Here is an 11,732-nt window from a genome sequence, read left to right as displayed (position 1 = left end):
TGGGAAAACACCACGACTAGGGTTCATAAACACAACCGGTGAGCCAAAGGAACACCCCCAAGTAAGTTGGGCAGTGTCCTTTTCCCCCTCTGGGTCTTAAGTCCAGCAACCCACCAGTCCCTTTAACGTGCCCGACCCTTCTCTGCACCCCACTCGCAGTCGCTGTCCTTGGCCAGCGCAGCCCCAGAGTTCAGAGGTTAAGCGACAGCGTTCACCGGTGTGGGTGTGGGTGTGGGAGGGAGGGTAAGGAGGCACCTTACACGCACTGCTGGGTACTCGCTCATTGCCCCGCTGGCCGTGCCCCTGTGGGCCTCTGCTCTGGCCCTCCCGGCCAGCTGCCCTAAATGGTGGGTCAAAAGCGGACACCTGGTTGCCCTAGGCTGAAAGCTACCTCTCTAAAAACGCCTGCAGGCCGGGGGCCGTCAGTGGCCCCCCGTCCTCCCCACCCCTGCACTGGATGCCTTTCACAGGAGCTGACCCCCTCAGGAGTTCGGGACGGCACCTATCCCCCCCCTTAGTCCTCTGGGCCCCCCCAGGGAAAACACGGTGCCCCAAGGCCGGCCCACGGCGGCTGGGCCCAGCCCCGCCGGCCCCTCGCCTTGTTCGACCCGCTCCGGCTGGGGTCCCAAATCTCACACCCCTACGGCCCCGCGCCGCCAAGGGCAGCTGTGCTCATCTCCGCCCGGGCACCGCTCGCCCTGGGGCCGAGGGAGAGGCCCCGGGGATGTGGGGCGCGGCCCCGGGGATGTGGGGCGCGGCCCCAGGGATGTGGGGATCTCAGGGTGGGGTGGCCTCCCGCTCCAGATGGGGAGGGGGGCGGGGCCTCAGGGGCTGGGGCTGAGTCACGCTTCGCCCCGCCCCCCTCGGATCTTCCCCCCCCCCCCAGCCCCCGGGTCACGGTCACGGTTGCCCCGGGCGTCAGCAACAGGCGCGCGCGCGGCCCCTTTAAGGGCGGGGCGGGGCGGAGCACGCAGCGCGGGACGCCAATGACGTGGCGGGGGCGGAACCGGAAGTGGGGGCCTGCCGCTGACTGGGGCTGGGCGTACGGTGGCCGGGGTGGGGACGGAGTGCGGGAGCCGCGATCAGGTGAACGTCTGGGTGGGTGCGTCAGTTCGGGGGTGGGGGCGGGTATACGGAATGGGGGGATAGGCGTGGGGAGGGGGGTATATGGAATGGGGGGGTGGACATGGGGAGGGGGGCGGTGTGGGGAAGGGGTATATGGAATGGGCGGTGGGGTATGGAGAGGGGGTGTATACGGTGTGGGGGTGGGGGTGGGGAGGGGGTATATGGAATGGGGGGGCATATGGAATGGGGGGATGGACATGGGGAGGGGGGTATATGGTATGGGGGGTGGGCGTGGGGGAGAGGGGTATGTGGTACGCGCGGGGATATAGGAATAGGGGTATGGGATATACAGTGTGAGTTGGGGGGAAGGGATAAAGGGTGTATATCCAGTCAGGGGGGTGGGGGGCAGCAGCAGCATTATCTCAGCAGGCAGGAAAGTCACTGACTCCTTAGTCTCTTCATGCCCATTCCAGGATGCCCGTTTATGAGGCGGGAGAGTTATGAGCTCGAAAGGCAAGAAGCGGGTGGTTCTGCCGACTCGGCCTGAACCACCCACCGTGGAACAGATCCTCGAGGACGTCCGGAACACCCAGCCATCCGATCCCATGTTTGTCCTTATAGCAGAGTCCAATAAAGGTAGGAGAATGCATCCCAGCTCTTTGCCCCGGGAATCTCCATGATCCATTCTGTATGAAATCTTCCAAACGATGGGAGCCTGTCTCTGTCCACTCCAATCCTACCTATCAATTATAAAATCTTCATCAGCGAGCATTGCACAGATTGGCCCTGAAAGTTGCTGCCATCTTGCCAGTTTGTTGGCTTGGATGATATGAGTTGCTGGTCTCAGTCCTGTTCTTGGAGGACACCTCTTTATAGCCCAAAATCCACAGCTGTGATTGGTGCTCTTGTTGACAATTTCTTCAGGGAAGCCACAGACTTCATGGGGCCGGGAGACTGACCTTCCCTTTCACCTTTACAGGTGTCCTCCCCTGTTTGTAAGTAAGGCGCGTTGGTCAGAGCACGGCAGGGAAACATCCCCTGGCGCTACCTGTGCAGTTTAGAGGCTATAAATAGGTCTTTGGCCTGTAAAGGCTATAAATAGGTCTTTGTAACAAGGCAACACAAATCACAATAGTTTTGATCAGAGGAGCCCAGAAAACTAAACCCAAGCTTCAAAATGAACGATCTTAATTCTGTTTTCTTTATTGCACCTTATCAGCAAACTCTCTTCCTTTGGGAAATTGTTGCCAGGGCAGTAGCACTGGGAGGTGAGTTCTGCTTACTGGGGTTTGGGGTGGACCATCAGTGGGAGATTATGGGCCACAGGGAAGAGACTGTAAAAGGGGGAAGCTTTATGGCTGCATTGATCTAGGATGAGTATTATATCCCCCTTCGAGAGGATGAAGCAACTTGTCTGCATTCACGTGGTGTTAGTGGCAAGAGCTGGGTATAGATCCAAGGAGTCCTGGCTTCTAATCCTCTGCTCGGAGCACTGGAACAAGTATCGCTCTTGTTGTAGGTAACAAATATGCAGAGTGGTGCTTCCTCCATTCCACTTGATAGATAGGGGATGCCTAGTTTTCTATCGAGACCTGAAGGTGTATCTGATCTGAAATGTAACTTAGCTTTACATAAAGCGACTACCCCTTTTGAATGCATGTTATTCTCTGTCTTTTCCTCCCACATTTCCCCTCCCCAGACTTGCCAGCCCCTAGGAAGAAGGAGGATTCTGAAGTGAAGACCGAGCGCCTGTACCAGCAGAGTCATTCTTATGTAGAGATGAACCAGCGGCTGCAGAAGGCCTGCAGTGTGCTGAAGGAGAAGTGCATAGAGCTGAAGCAGGCGGGTGTGACTTTGGAACAGAATATCGTGGAAATTAAGGAAAAGGCCTTGTGAGGTTGTCTGGCCTCTCTGGAATGCCGAGAGATTGGGAGCAGAGACAAAAAGCTGGCCCAGGAGGGTCTGCTCTCAACTGTAAAAAAGCCCCGCCTCCTAGTCCTGACAAACTTCTCAGTGTGTGTCAGACTTTCACAGACATCCCCAGTGTGGCTTCTTGTTTCTGTATCCAAATCATAGGGCCAGAAAGCCACCCAGCCAGATATGTGTGTCTTTGATTTAATGGTGTGTGCTTTGATTTAATGGAAGATCTGTCACTGCTGCATGTTGCCTGGAATCGCCAAGAACCAGCCAAGCCTCATGAATGCAGCTTCACAAGAGTTGCCCCTCGTGCTCACTGGAAACGCTAGGGGGTATGTGAGGGTGGGTTTCATCTTTAAAGCTAAAAATGCTACAGGATCTGCCTCCGTAGCCTTTTCCCAGTGGGCGGCCCTGATCTTGTTGCTCGTGTTCGGAAGGGACTCTTGGACCAGGCGTCTTGTTGAGCCATTAGGAGAACCTGATACCAGTTTCCAAATGGCAAGCTTGAACCTGATCTGGCTGGGGTAAGCGTGGGCTCCAGGCAGCCGTTGACTTTTTGTAAGCGGGTCACCGTCTCAGGTGCCCATAGTGACTGTTGGCATGACGTCCCCCTCACCCTCCAGGTTTACCTACGACTTCTCCATCTGGTATTGCCTCCATGACGACAATATTGCTTCCTACATCTCCATGATGCTGAAAAATCAAGGCCTCCAGGGCTATGCCGAGCACCAGGACCAGGTGGCAGGGACGTCCATTCTCATGACGGCCACTGAGGTCATACAGGCCAGCAGGGTCGCTATCGTCATCTTGTCAGCCAGCTCGCTGGACGACCCCTGGTGTCAGCGCGTCGTGGAGTGGAACCTGCATCATGTGATGGAGCGGGAGGGGACGAAGATGATCCCGGTTTACGTGGACGTGGAGAAAGAGCAGGTGCCTCTGGTTTTAAGGCATCTTAACGAACTCGACTACAGAAACAAATTCTTCGAGCGGAGGTTGCTGGAGAGCTTGAAGAGCATCAGGCCTGCAGCTGGCCGAGCGAGGGCTGTGCGCCCCTCCAAAGTGGCCAGCACCAAAAGCAGAGTCAGCCGATAGCAACTGGGAGAAACTGAGCCCGGTGGACTTGGCTTTGGTTGATTCCTGCCAGGAGTGAGGCGCTGTGTCTTGCCCTGTCCATTTGGCATCCGGGGTTTGCTGTGGGCCCCAGTGCGGTGCTGGCGGTGAACTAATCTGCTTGGCTTTGCGCCTAGACTCGACCCCCGTGAGAATACTTAGAAAATAAAATGGTTGCTAGTGGGAGTTTGCTATTAAAATGCAGTGGGAGTCGATATGGAATGTGAGCCACGGCTCCAGGTTTCCTAAATCTCATTATTTAATAAGCTCTTATTAAAATCCATTCCTCAGAAAACTGAACGGCTGAGTCTTTGTTACAAGCTCTTTAATGGAGAGGGGCTGGGTAGGGATAAGATAAGGTCCTGCTGGGAGCCAATAATGAGCTTTATTCTCAGCTCTGACCCTGGCACCCCCAACCCCACCAAGCTTTTCGTTGGCTGTATCTGCCCTGGTAACTAACTGGTCCTCTCCCAATGCTTTGCTACGCTGATGCAGCTCACACCAGGCCCCTTGGAGCCCTGTCTGCACTAGCCGTTCCTGGTGCGGATAGCAACAGATGGCGATGTCCTTAAAATGCTGGTGTAAAGTAGGCCTGTGCCTCAATTTCTTTCCGTCTGTGAAATGGGTGCAACAATGCTTGCCTGTTTTGAAGGGGCGGGAAAGAGTTGTTTGTGATTTCATTGGAAGTCGTAATAACCCCTAGCCCTTATTTAGTGCTTTTCAGCACCAGATCTCAAAGCACTTTACAAACGAGGCCAGTCTCATTATCCCCATCTTGTAGATGGGGAAACTGAGGCACAGGAAGGGGGAGTGACTTGCCCGAGGACACAACTAGCATGCTAGTGGAAGAGCTGGGAATAGAATTTAGGTCTCTGGAGACCCAGCCCCTTGTTCTGTCCACTAGCTAATGGTGCAGAGTGTGGCAGAATTGCAAAGTACCTTGGACCGGAAAAGCCTGAGCACTTTCCTTCAGATCTCTGCTCGCACCTGGGCGTTGGCTCCATCCCAGTGTGATCATTGGGATGTCGTGCTCCCTGCAGTTAGACTCCTCAGTGAGCATTGGGTGGTTACGACCTTGGGTTTACATCTGGGAGAGAGACACTGTGTTATCACCTGCTACGATCGCTGACACAGCTTCTTGCCGGGGAGGAGGTCAAAGGTGCATGTTGCAGTCGATCACGTAAGTGGTTGCGAAAATGAAGGTAGTGGCGTATCTCTTGGTCTTGACAAGGTCCAGAGCTGTGCAGTGGCTGAGAGTTGGTGCATGGGTGTGACAAGGGGACAGGGGTTGGGCAATCGGATGCTACGCTACAACCCTAGCTGGATCAGGGGAATGGTTCCAGATTTGTAATCTAGTCCAGCCCCAGGACCTGTTTCAGCAGCTGTTTGTGCCTAAAGATGTGATCCTGATCGAGGAGTGCAATAGAAAGGGAATTAAAAGTGGCTGGAAACTGCAAGGGAGCAGTTAACATCTCTTCTGTCAGGGCACGTGGGCTGGGGGATTCGGCCATGTGGTGCGGGGCCGGGGGGGTGTTGAGGGGTAGAATGTCACAGAGCAAACAAAGATTGGAATCTGGCCCCAGAGTGTTCAGGAAGCATGTAATGTATTCAACTTGCTTTTTACCCTCTCACTTTAGACCACTGAGTTCCTGTTTTCGTGGCAGTAGCAAGGTGAGCCCGTCTCCTCTCCCTGCCGGTAGCCTTGGCATGTTTCAGCTGTTGGCACTCAGCGTCTTCCTCCCTCTGAAACATCTCCCAGCCCCGGCGCAGAAACACTTTGCTTTCAGTGCCGTCAAGTTTTCACAAGCGGTGAAGAAAGACTTGCTGTGGGTGTGACAGCAACAACGTTGGCTGCACGTCCTTTGCTCTGCAAACCTCACACCTCTGCACCACCCGCCCCCCGAGAGCACTTTCTCCCACTGCCGCAGAGGAGACGCAAATGCGCTCAGGGAAGGAGCGGGGTATATAAGTAAGAGCGGAAATGCCCCCTGACAGAAGCAGTGGGGCGACGACGTCTGCAGACGACTCAGCGTGGCAGCAGCATGAAGGCAGATCGGAAATTGCTCTTCCTGGTGCTGCTGTTCCTCCCCATTGGGAAGGCTGGTGAGTGGGTGGTCACGTGGTGCCAGGGAGTGGCAGGGTGGCCCAGTGGATAGGAGCACCGGGCTGGGAATCCGGAGGGCTGGATTCTATTCCTGACTGCCCCTAATTTGAGTGGGCTCAGCTGAGCCATTTCTCTCTCTCTCTCTGCCTCAATTCCCCCATCGGTGAAGGAGTTTGCCTTTCTCTGAAACATCCAGTATCAGCAGCTGCTGGAGCCAGGCCTCTGGACGTGATGGGTCAATAGACTGATGGTTTAACATGGCTGGGGGGGAATCCGGGGCTCCTGATTCATACTCCGATGCCCTGCCCATTGGACTGGAGCTAGCTACCTCTCGGCTTCAGGGCTTATATACCCAAGGGCATAGTTGGAGCAGCTGGGACATGGATCGGTTCCAACATGGTAGTGCTGGGATTCGAAAACCCCTCCCTTTCCAGGGTTTGGGGTGAAAATTGTCCCCTGCATCTGCCTTGCTCCCCGGTTCCCGTGCACTGGGGCACGTCTTGCTTCTCTCTTTGCAGCAGGCCAGCTCCAGTCTTTGATCATTGGGGGACGTGTCGCATTGCCTCACTCCAGGCCCTACATGGTGTCTATCCAGCTCAAAGGCATTCCCTCCTGCGGGGGAACCCTAATCCACGCGCGCTGGGTGCTGACGGCTGCGCACTGCTACGTCGACCCGTGAGTACAGAACCCACCCCAGGCTGGTGGGTTCCCGCAGATTAGGGCCGGAGGAGCAGGCTCCTGGCTCGGACAGGGGGAGCAGGCTGTTCTGGTGATCTGCTAGGTGAGCTCAGCCTTCTGCAGGGGTTGCTCTGCTCCTGCAGGGACAAATAGTGAAACCCGGGTTTAAGAAATGCCAGAGGAAAAGCCTTGGTGCCAGCCCGGGAGGAAAAGGGCCATTACTTGCCGAACGCCTGTCGGAATCTCACCAAACCATCAGAGCAGCAAACTAAGAACCCTGAAGGTCATTCAGCCTGGCAGGCGCACAGGGTCAGGGTCGTGAAGCGTAAATGGGGGGACTGAATGCAACTGAAATCTTTCCATTGCCTTCTGTAGGAGGCAGACTGGGACCCTAGAGAGGAAGGGAAGGTCTTATGGATCAAGGGCAGGACAGAGAGCCAGGACTCGAGTTCTTTCTCCAGCTCCTCCGTGGTCTTGGGTGAACCAGACAGGCCACATTTTTCAAAGGGGACCTCTGATTTGGGGTCTGTGGGGCCTGATTTTCAGAGGTGGTTGAGAGCCTCCAGCTCCCCCGACGCCCAGTGGAGTTGTGGGTGCTCAGCCTCTCTCAGAAGAATCTGGCCCAAGGGTGCATCACAGGGTGGGCACCTCAAAACCAAAGCACCCAAAGTGGCCTGAATGGCCCTGACCCTCAAAGGTATTTGGGCACCTAACTTCTAATGCAAATTAGACACCTAAATACTTTTGAAGAATCTGGGCCAACATGCCTGCTTCTGCATTCCCAGATGATACTTCCTTAGCTCATAGGAGGCATCTGCATGCAGAGCCCGTCTGCCCTCAGCACACCAGGGGCATGACAGGAGGATCAATGGTTGGGCTGGCATCACTGGGGTCATGAGTCAAGAGCTGGGGGAACATGCTCCACCAAAAAGACGACTTGCTCCTCTGACTGCAGGCTTAGCTTTGTGCCTCCCCGATGGGGTGTTTCCATTGGCATAGCCGGGTGTCCGCAGTGAGGGTGCTAACGCTAGAGAGGCTTTCTTTTTGTGTCTCAGGTGTAAGGGTTCCATCAGGGTGGTGGTGGGTCTCCATCGGCAGACTGTGAGAAATGCCCAAGTGCAGGTCTTCACTGTCGTGAAGTTTGTCCCGCATCCTTCCTACAACAGCAAGACCATGGTACATGATATCATGCTGCTCAAGGTACGTGGGTTTGCTAGAGAGCCATGGGTTCCAGTTATTCTAGCTTCTGCTGCAGGGGGCCAGTCCTATGAGGCAGCAGCATCTGACCATGAGGCTAGGGCAGTGGAGTGGGTTCAAATCCTGGCTCTTCCTGTTGTGTGATCTTGGACAGATCGTGTTGCCTCTGCCTGCCTCAGTTTCCCCCATCTGTAAAATGGAGGTAGTAATAGTCCCTAGCTCTTATCATCAGTGGATCTCAAAGCACTTTACAAAGGAGAGCAGAGTTGTCAAGCTCCTTTTACAGATGGGGAAACTGAGGCACACAGAGGTTAAAAGTGGACTTGCCCAAGGTCACCCAGCAGGTCAGTGGCAGAGGCAGGACTAGAGCGCAGGTCTCCTGAGTCCCAGCCCGTGCTCTAGCCACTAGGCCATGCTGCTAATGATTTCAGTATTTCTTTTGCGGATGGAAAGCGCTGTGTTAGGACCCTCAGGGGCAAGCCGGGGCATTCAGCACTGCATACGATTTACTCCTTCCTTTGTTCCTCCATCTTACGGTAGGTGGAAGGTTGAGTGGGGTGAAGGGGGGATGGGAGGGGTCTCTTTGGAGCCCTCTTCTGCTGTGGCTAGAAAGGTGAGATTCAGAAGTGACAAACTGCCTAATCCGTACAGGAAATCTTTAATGCTAGCAGGGCTCTCTAGCCAGTCTTGAGTCATTCTCAGCTCACACCCTTGCCTCTGAGGTGCTGGTAGGTGTGCAGCCTGGCCTTGCTTTTGCTGAGGGGTAAAGTTTTTCCCAGAGTCTGGCCTCTAACAGAGCTAAGGATGCTTCCTTCTGTCCCTCAGCTGCTTCCCAACAGCTAGGAATTCTCATTCCTCCTCCCCCTTCCCACTATCCCTCAGTTTCTTGGCTTGCACAGTTTCCTCTAGGGCTGGATTGGGGGCTTGGCCTCTCAGGAAGCAGCCTAGAAGGTGCAGCCTGGGTGGTGGGGGGGCGGACACGGACTTCGGTGAGTCCTAGATTCTGGGCTGCTCGAGGTGGGGCTGGTGCAGCCTTTCGTGGGAGTTAGAGCAGTCACCGAGGCATCTGGCCGCCTAGGGGCTGCTCTGCACTCCCCGCACCAGCGTCTGCCAAGGGGGGCGATGCACGCTGCCCCTGTTTGGGGGAATTCTCCCAGGAGCCCTGTGGCACAAAGGGGCGTTAGGAGAGGGCTGGAGCCAGGCCCCTGGCTGTTTGAGACTGGCCAGGCTTGGATAGTGGGGGTCAGTCTCCGTGTGTTTCTCAAACCTCCTTGGGGTTGTGGACTCCCCTGCTTAAGACAGACCATCTCCCCATCCCCCCTACCTAGGTCACTATAGAACTTGGTGATGAAAAGAGTCACATTTGGGCTCTTTGTATCAATGGCACAAAGTCACCGCCTCCTCCCCCCCGACCCCCAGCGAGCCCGGGACTGGGCCGCAGCCTGCAGGAGAAGCTGGAGGCATCTCCACGGAGATGGAAGCAGCTCGGGGGACCGCAGTGGTGCTAGGGCTGGGGACCTTTCTGCAGGCTGGCAGTCTGTCCCCAAGGTCTGACCTTGGCTTTCGCTCCTGCCTGCAGCTGGACAGGAAGGTGGCTTGGAACAAGGAGACGAGCCTTCTCCCGCTGTCCAAGAAGAAGCCGGCCCTGGGGACGCTGTGCAGCGTGGCTGGCTGGGGGATTTTCAGACAAAACAGCAAGTATTCCCCCGTCCTGCGCGAACTCAACGTCAAGGTGATGGACAGCAAGATGTGCAACAACAGCCGGTACTGGCATGGCGAGGTCACCGGTGCCATGATGTGCATCGAAGGGGTCGAGAAGGGCTCTGCCCCCTGCAAGGTGATGGCTTAACAGCAATGCTGGTCTAGAAGGGGCTGATGGGGAAGAGTCCCCAGCTGGCTGTGTGTAAGGGGGATGGCCTCGTTGCCAGGCCTGCGTGCTTAGCTGCCTGTTCTCGAGCATGTGTGGAGTTGGCAGTGCCTGACGAGGGGGCCCCAGACAGAGCTAAGGTACTAAAGAACCTGCCCTGCCCCTCCCCTGAGTATGCCCTGCCCTCACTCTGCCTCTTCCTGCTCCCCCCTCCCCCCCAGTGTCTCCTGCCTGCTGCTGAACGGCTGATCAGCGGTGGGCAGGAGGCTCTGGGTGGGGAGGGAGAGGAGCTGATGGGCAGGGCCCACCTTAGGGTGCTGAGCACCCCCTATCTTTTCCGTGGGTGCTCCAGCCCTTTGCTGACAGGGATGCTCGGGGGTCTGGCCACGTGTTCTCCCTGGGAATCCTGTCCAATTTTCCATCCCGGAGGCTTTGATCCTTTTTGGCAGGCGAGGATAAGTGAGGTGCAGGGAGCTGCTGGCCAGGGTCTCCCCAGGTCTTTGAAGCCCTTGGTAGCAGGCTTGGCAGAGAGGCCAAAGACTGAATGGGCCATGGAGATTTGCCCCTAGGTCAGGGCCAAGCTCTGCTGGGGCATGCGTGTGGGACGCTCACCCTACTTTGCACCCGCTCTGTGGAGAGAGGACTCCGGTCTCTGGGGCTGTCAGTCAAGCCCCTTTTACCAGCACAGCAAGTTGTTGGTTTGCTCCAGTCCTAGAATAACCCTCGTGCCTGCCCTGTGCAATGTGCCCCGCTGTCTCTATCCTCTCTGTTGCTTGGTGCCACCGCCTCTGTGCCCACCCCTGGGCCCTTCCATGCTCCTGCCCCTCACTCCCAGTGCTGCGAGGGGCCCTCCCAGGCTAACGGACGCCATGTACTCTGTGCTCTTGCAGGGTGATTCCGGGGGCCCTGTGGTGTGTGGCAAGAAAGCGGAGGTGGCCGGCGTGCTCTCCTTCGCGGGCAAAAGCTGTATCGACGTGTTCAAACCGCCCGTCGCAACGGCGGTCTTTAAATACAAGAAGTGGATCAAAAAATATCTACGTTAGGGCCAAGCCCTGTGACTGCATCATCTGTAAGCTTGCCTGTCCATCTCCCCTTCCCTGTATTGACGCCTAGTGGCTGCCCAGGTTAGAGATCAGCTCACTCACCCAGCCGCATGTGCCTCAGCCATCCGTCTGGGCACTGCTGGTTCAAACCCCCGCAAGCCCCCCACCCCCGCATACTTGTTCTCTTAGAGAGGCTTCAGCTCTGTCCTTCTCCCTCTCGGGCCTGGCATGCAAACTGTCTGCCTGCGTCCCTACATCACGCTTCCTGCTGCTGATTTCAAATAAAAGTGAAACCTCGTCCTGTCCGGTGTGTGTGTGCGCACGCCTTGGGGGCATCACGCTGTGGGTGCACTGGCTCCAGCTGATACCACAGCCGTGTCTGGTAACTAAGCTAAAGCCTTGGCCAGACCAACTCGCTCTTGGAAATTGGAACTGGGGTAAGGGACAGCTGGGTGGTGAGCAGCTTCCTTGCCCTGAGTGGCACTTGCTGTCTCCTGTAGTGATTACAGAGAGGAAGGAGCCTCTAAACATTGGTGGGGGGGAGCATCTGCGCTCCCTGGGAAGCCCAGCTAGCCCTCGAGAGGTGCTGCACCACCCCGGTGTACTGTATGTGGGACTAGAGCTGGGTTCAAAGCTGAGGTTTTCCCAGCTCCGTGCCTGGTCTCTCTGGCCAGAGTATCCGAGTGCCTGACCACAGCCATGGTGTGAGAGGTTAGTATTATCCCTGTTTTATGGCTGGGGAAACTGAGGC

The 11,732-nt window shown here is 56.2% G+C and overlaps 2 protein-coding genes across 4 annotated transcripts; both read left to right on the top strand.

Moving 5' to 3' along the window:
* Positions 1 to 1,001: 1,001 nt before the first annotated feature.
* On the top strand, positions 1,002 to 3,164 carry C25H19orf25 (chromosome 25 C19orf25 homolog). 2 transcript variants are annotated; one of them, XM_073323912.1, is made up of 3 exons: positions 1,002 to 1,086; positions 1,539 to 1,701; positions 2,765 to 3,164. In XM_073323912.1, exons 2-3 carry the CDS (start codon positions 1,566 to 1,568, stop codon positions 2,959 to 2,961), a joined length of 333 nt encoding a protein of 110 aa, XP_073180013.1. In that variant the 5' UTR covers positions 1,002 to 1,086; positions 1,539 to 1,565; the 3' UTR covers positions 2,962 to 3,164. The 2 variants fall into 2 exon arrangements, with proteins under 2 accessions (XP_073180013.1, XP_073180014.1); XM_073323913.1 differs by having other exon boundaries at positions 1,033 to 1,098.
* A 1,318-nt stretch (positions 3,165 to 4,482) lies between these two features.
* On the top strand, positions 4,483 to 11,404 carry LOC140903119 (granzyme M-like). Of its 2 annotated transcripts, XM_073323910.1 has the most exons (6): positions 4,483 to 5,272; positions 5,730 to 6,195; positions 6,715 to 6,871; positions 7,930 to 8,074; positions 9,651 to 9,908; positions 10,829 to 11,404. In XM_073323910.1, exons 2-6 carry the CDS (start codon positions 6,135 to 6,137, stop codon positions 10,979 to 10,981), a joined length of 774 nt encoding a protein of 257 aa, XP_073180011.1. In that variant the 5' UTR covers positions 4,483 to 5,272; positions 5,730 to 6,134; the 3' UTR covers positions 10,982 to 11,404. The 2 variants fall into 2 exon arrangements, with proteins under 2 accessions (XP_073180011.1, XP_073180012.1); XM_073323911.1 differs by lacking the exon at positions 7,930 to 8,074 and having other exon boundaries at positions 4,483 to 6,195.
* The last annotated feature ends 328 nt before the right edge of the window (positions 11,405 to 11,732 follow it).

This window comes from Lepidochelys kempii, chromosome 25, assembly GCF_965140265.1.
Source record: "Lepidochelys kempii isolate rLepKem1 chromosome 25, rLepKem1.hap2, whole genome shotgun sequence".
Taxonomy (NCBI): Eukaryota; Metazoa; Chordata; order Testudines; family Cheloniidae; genus Lepidochelys; species Lepidochelys kempii.
The sequence above is the reverse complement of the archived record's forward strand: the minus strand, read 5'-3'. Positions and strand labels throughout refer to the sequence as shown.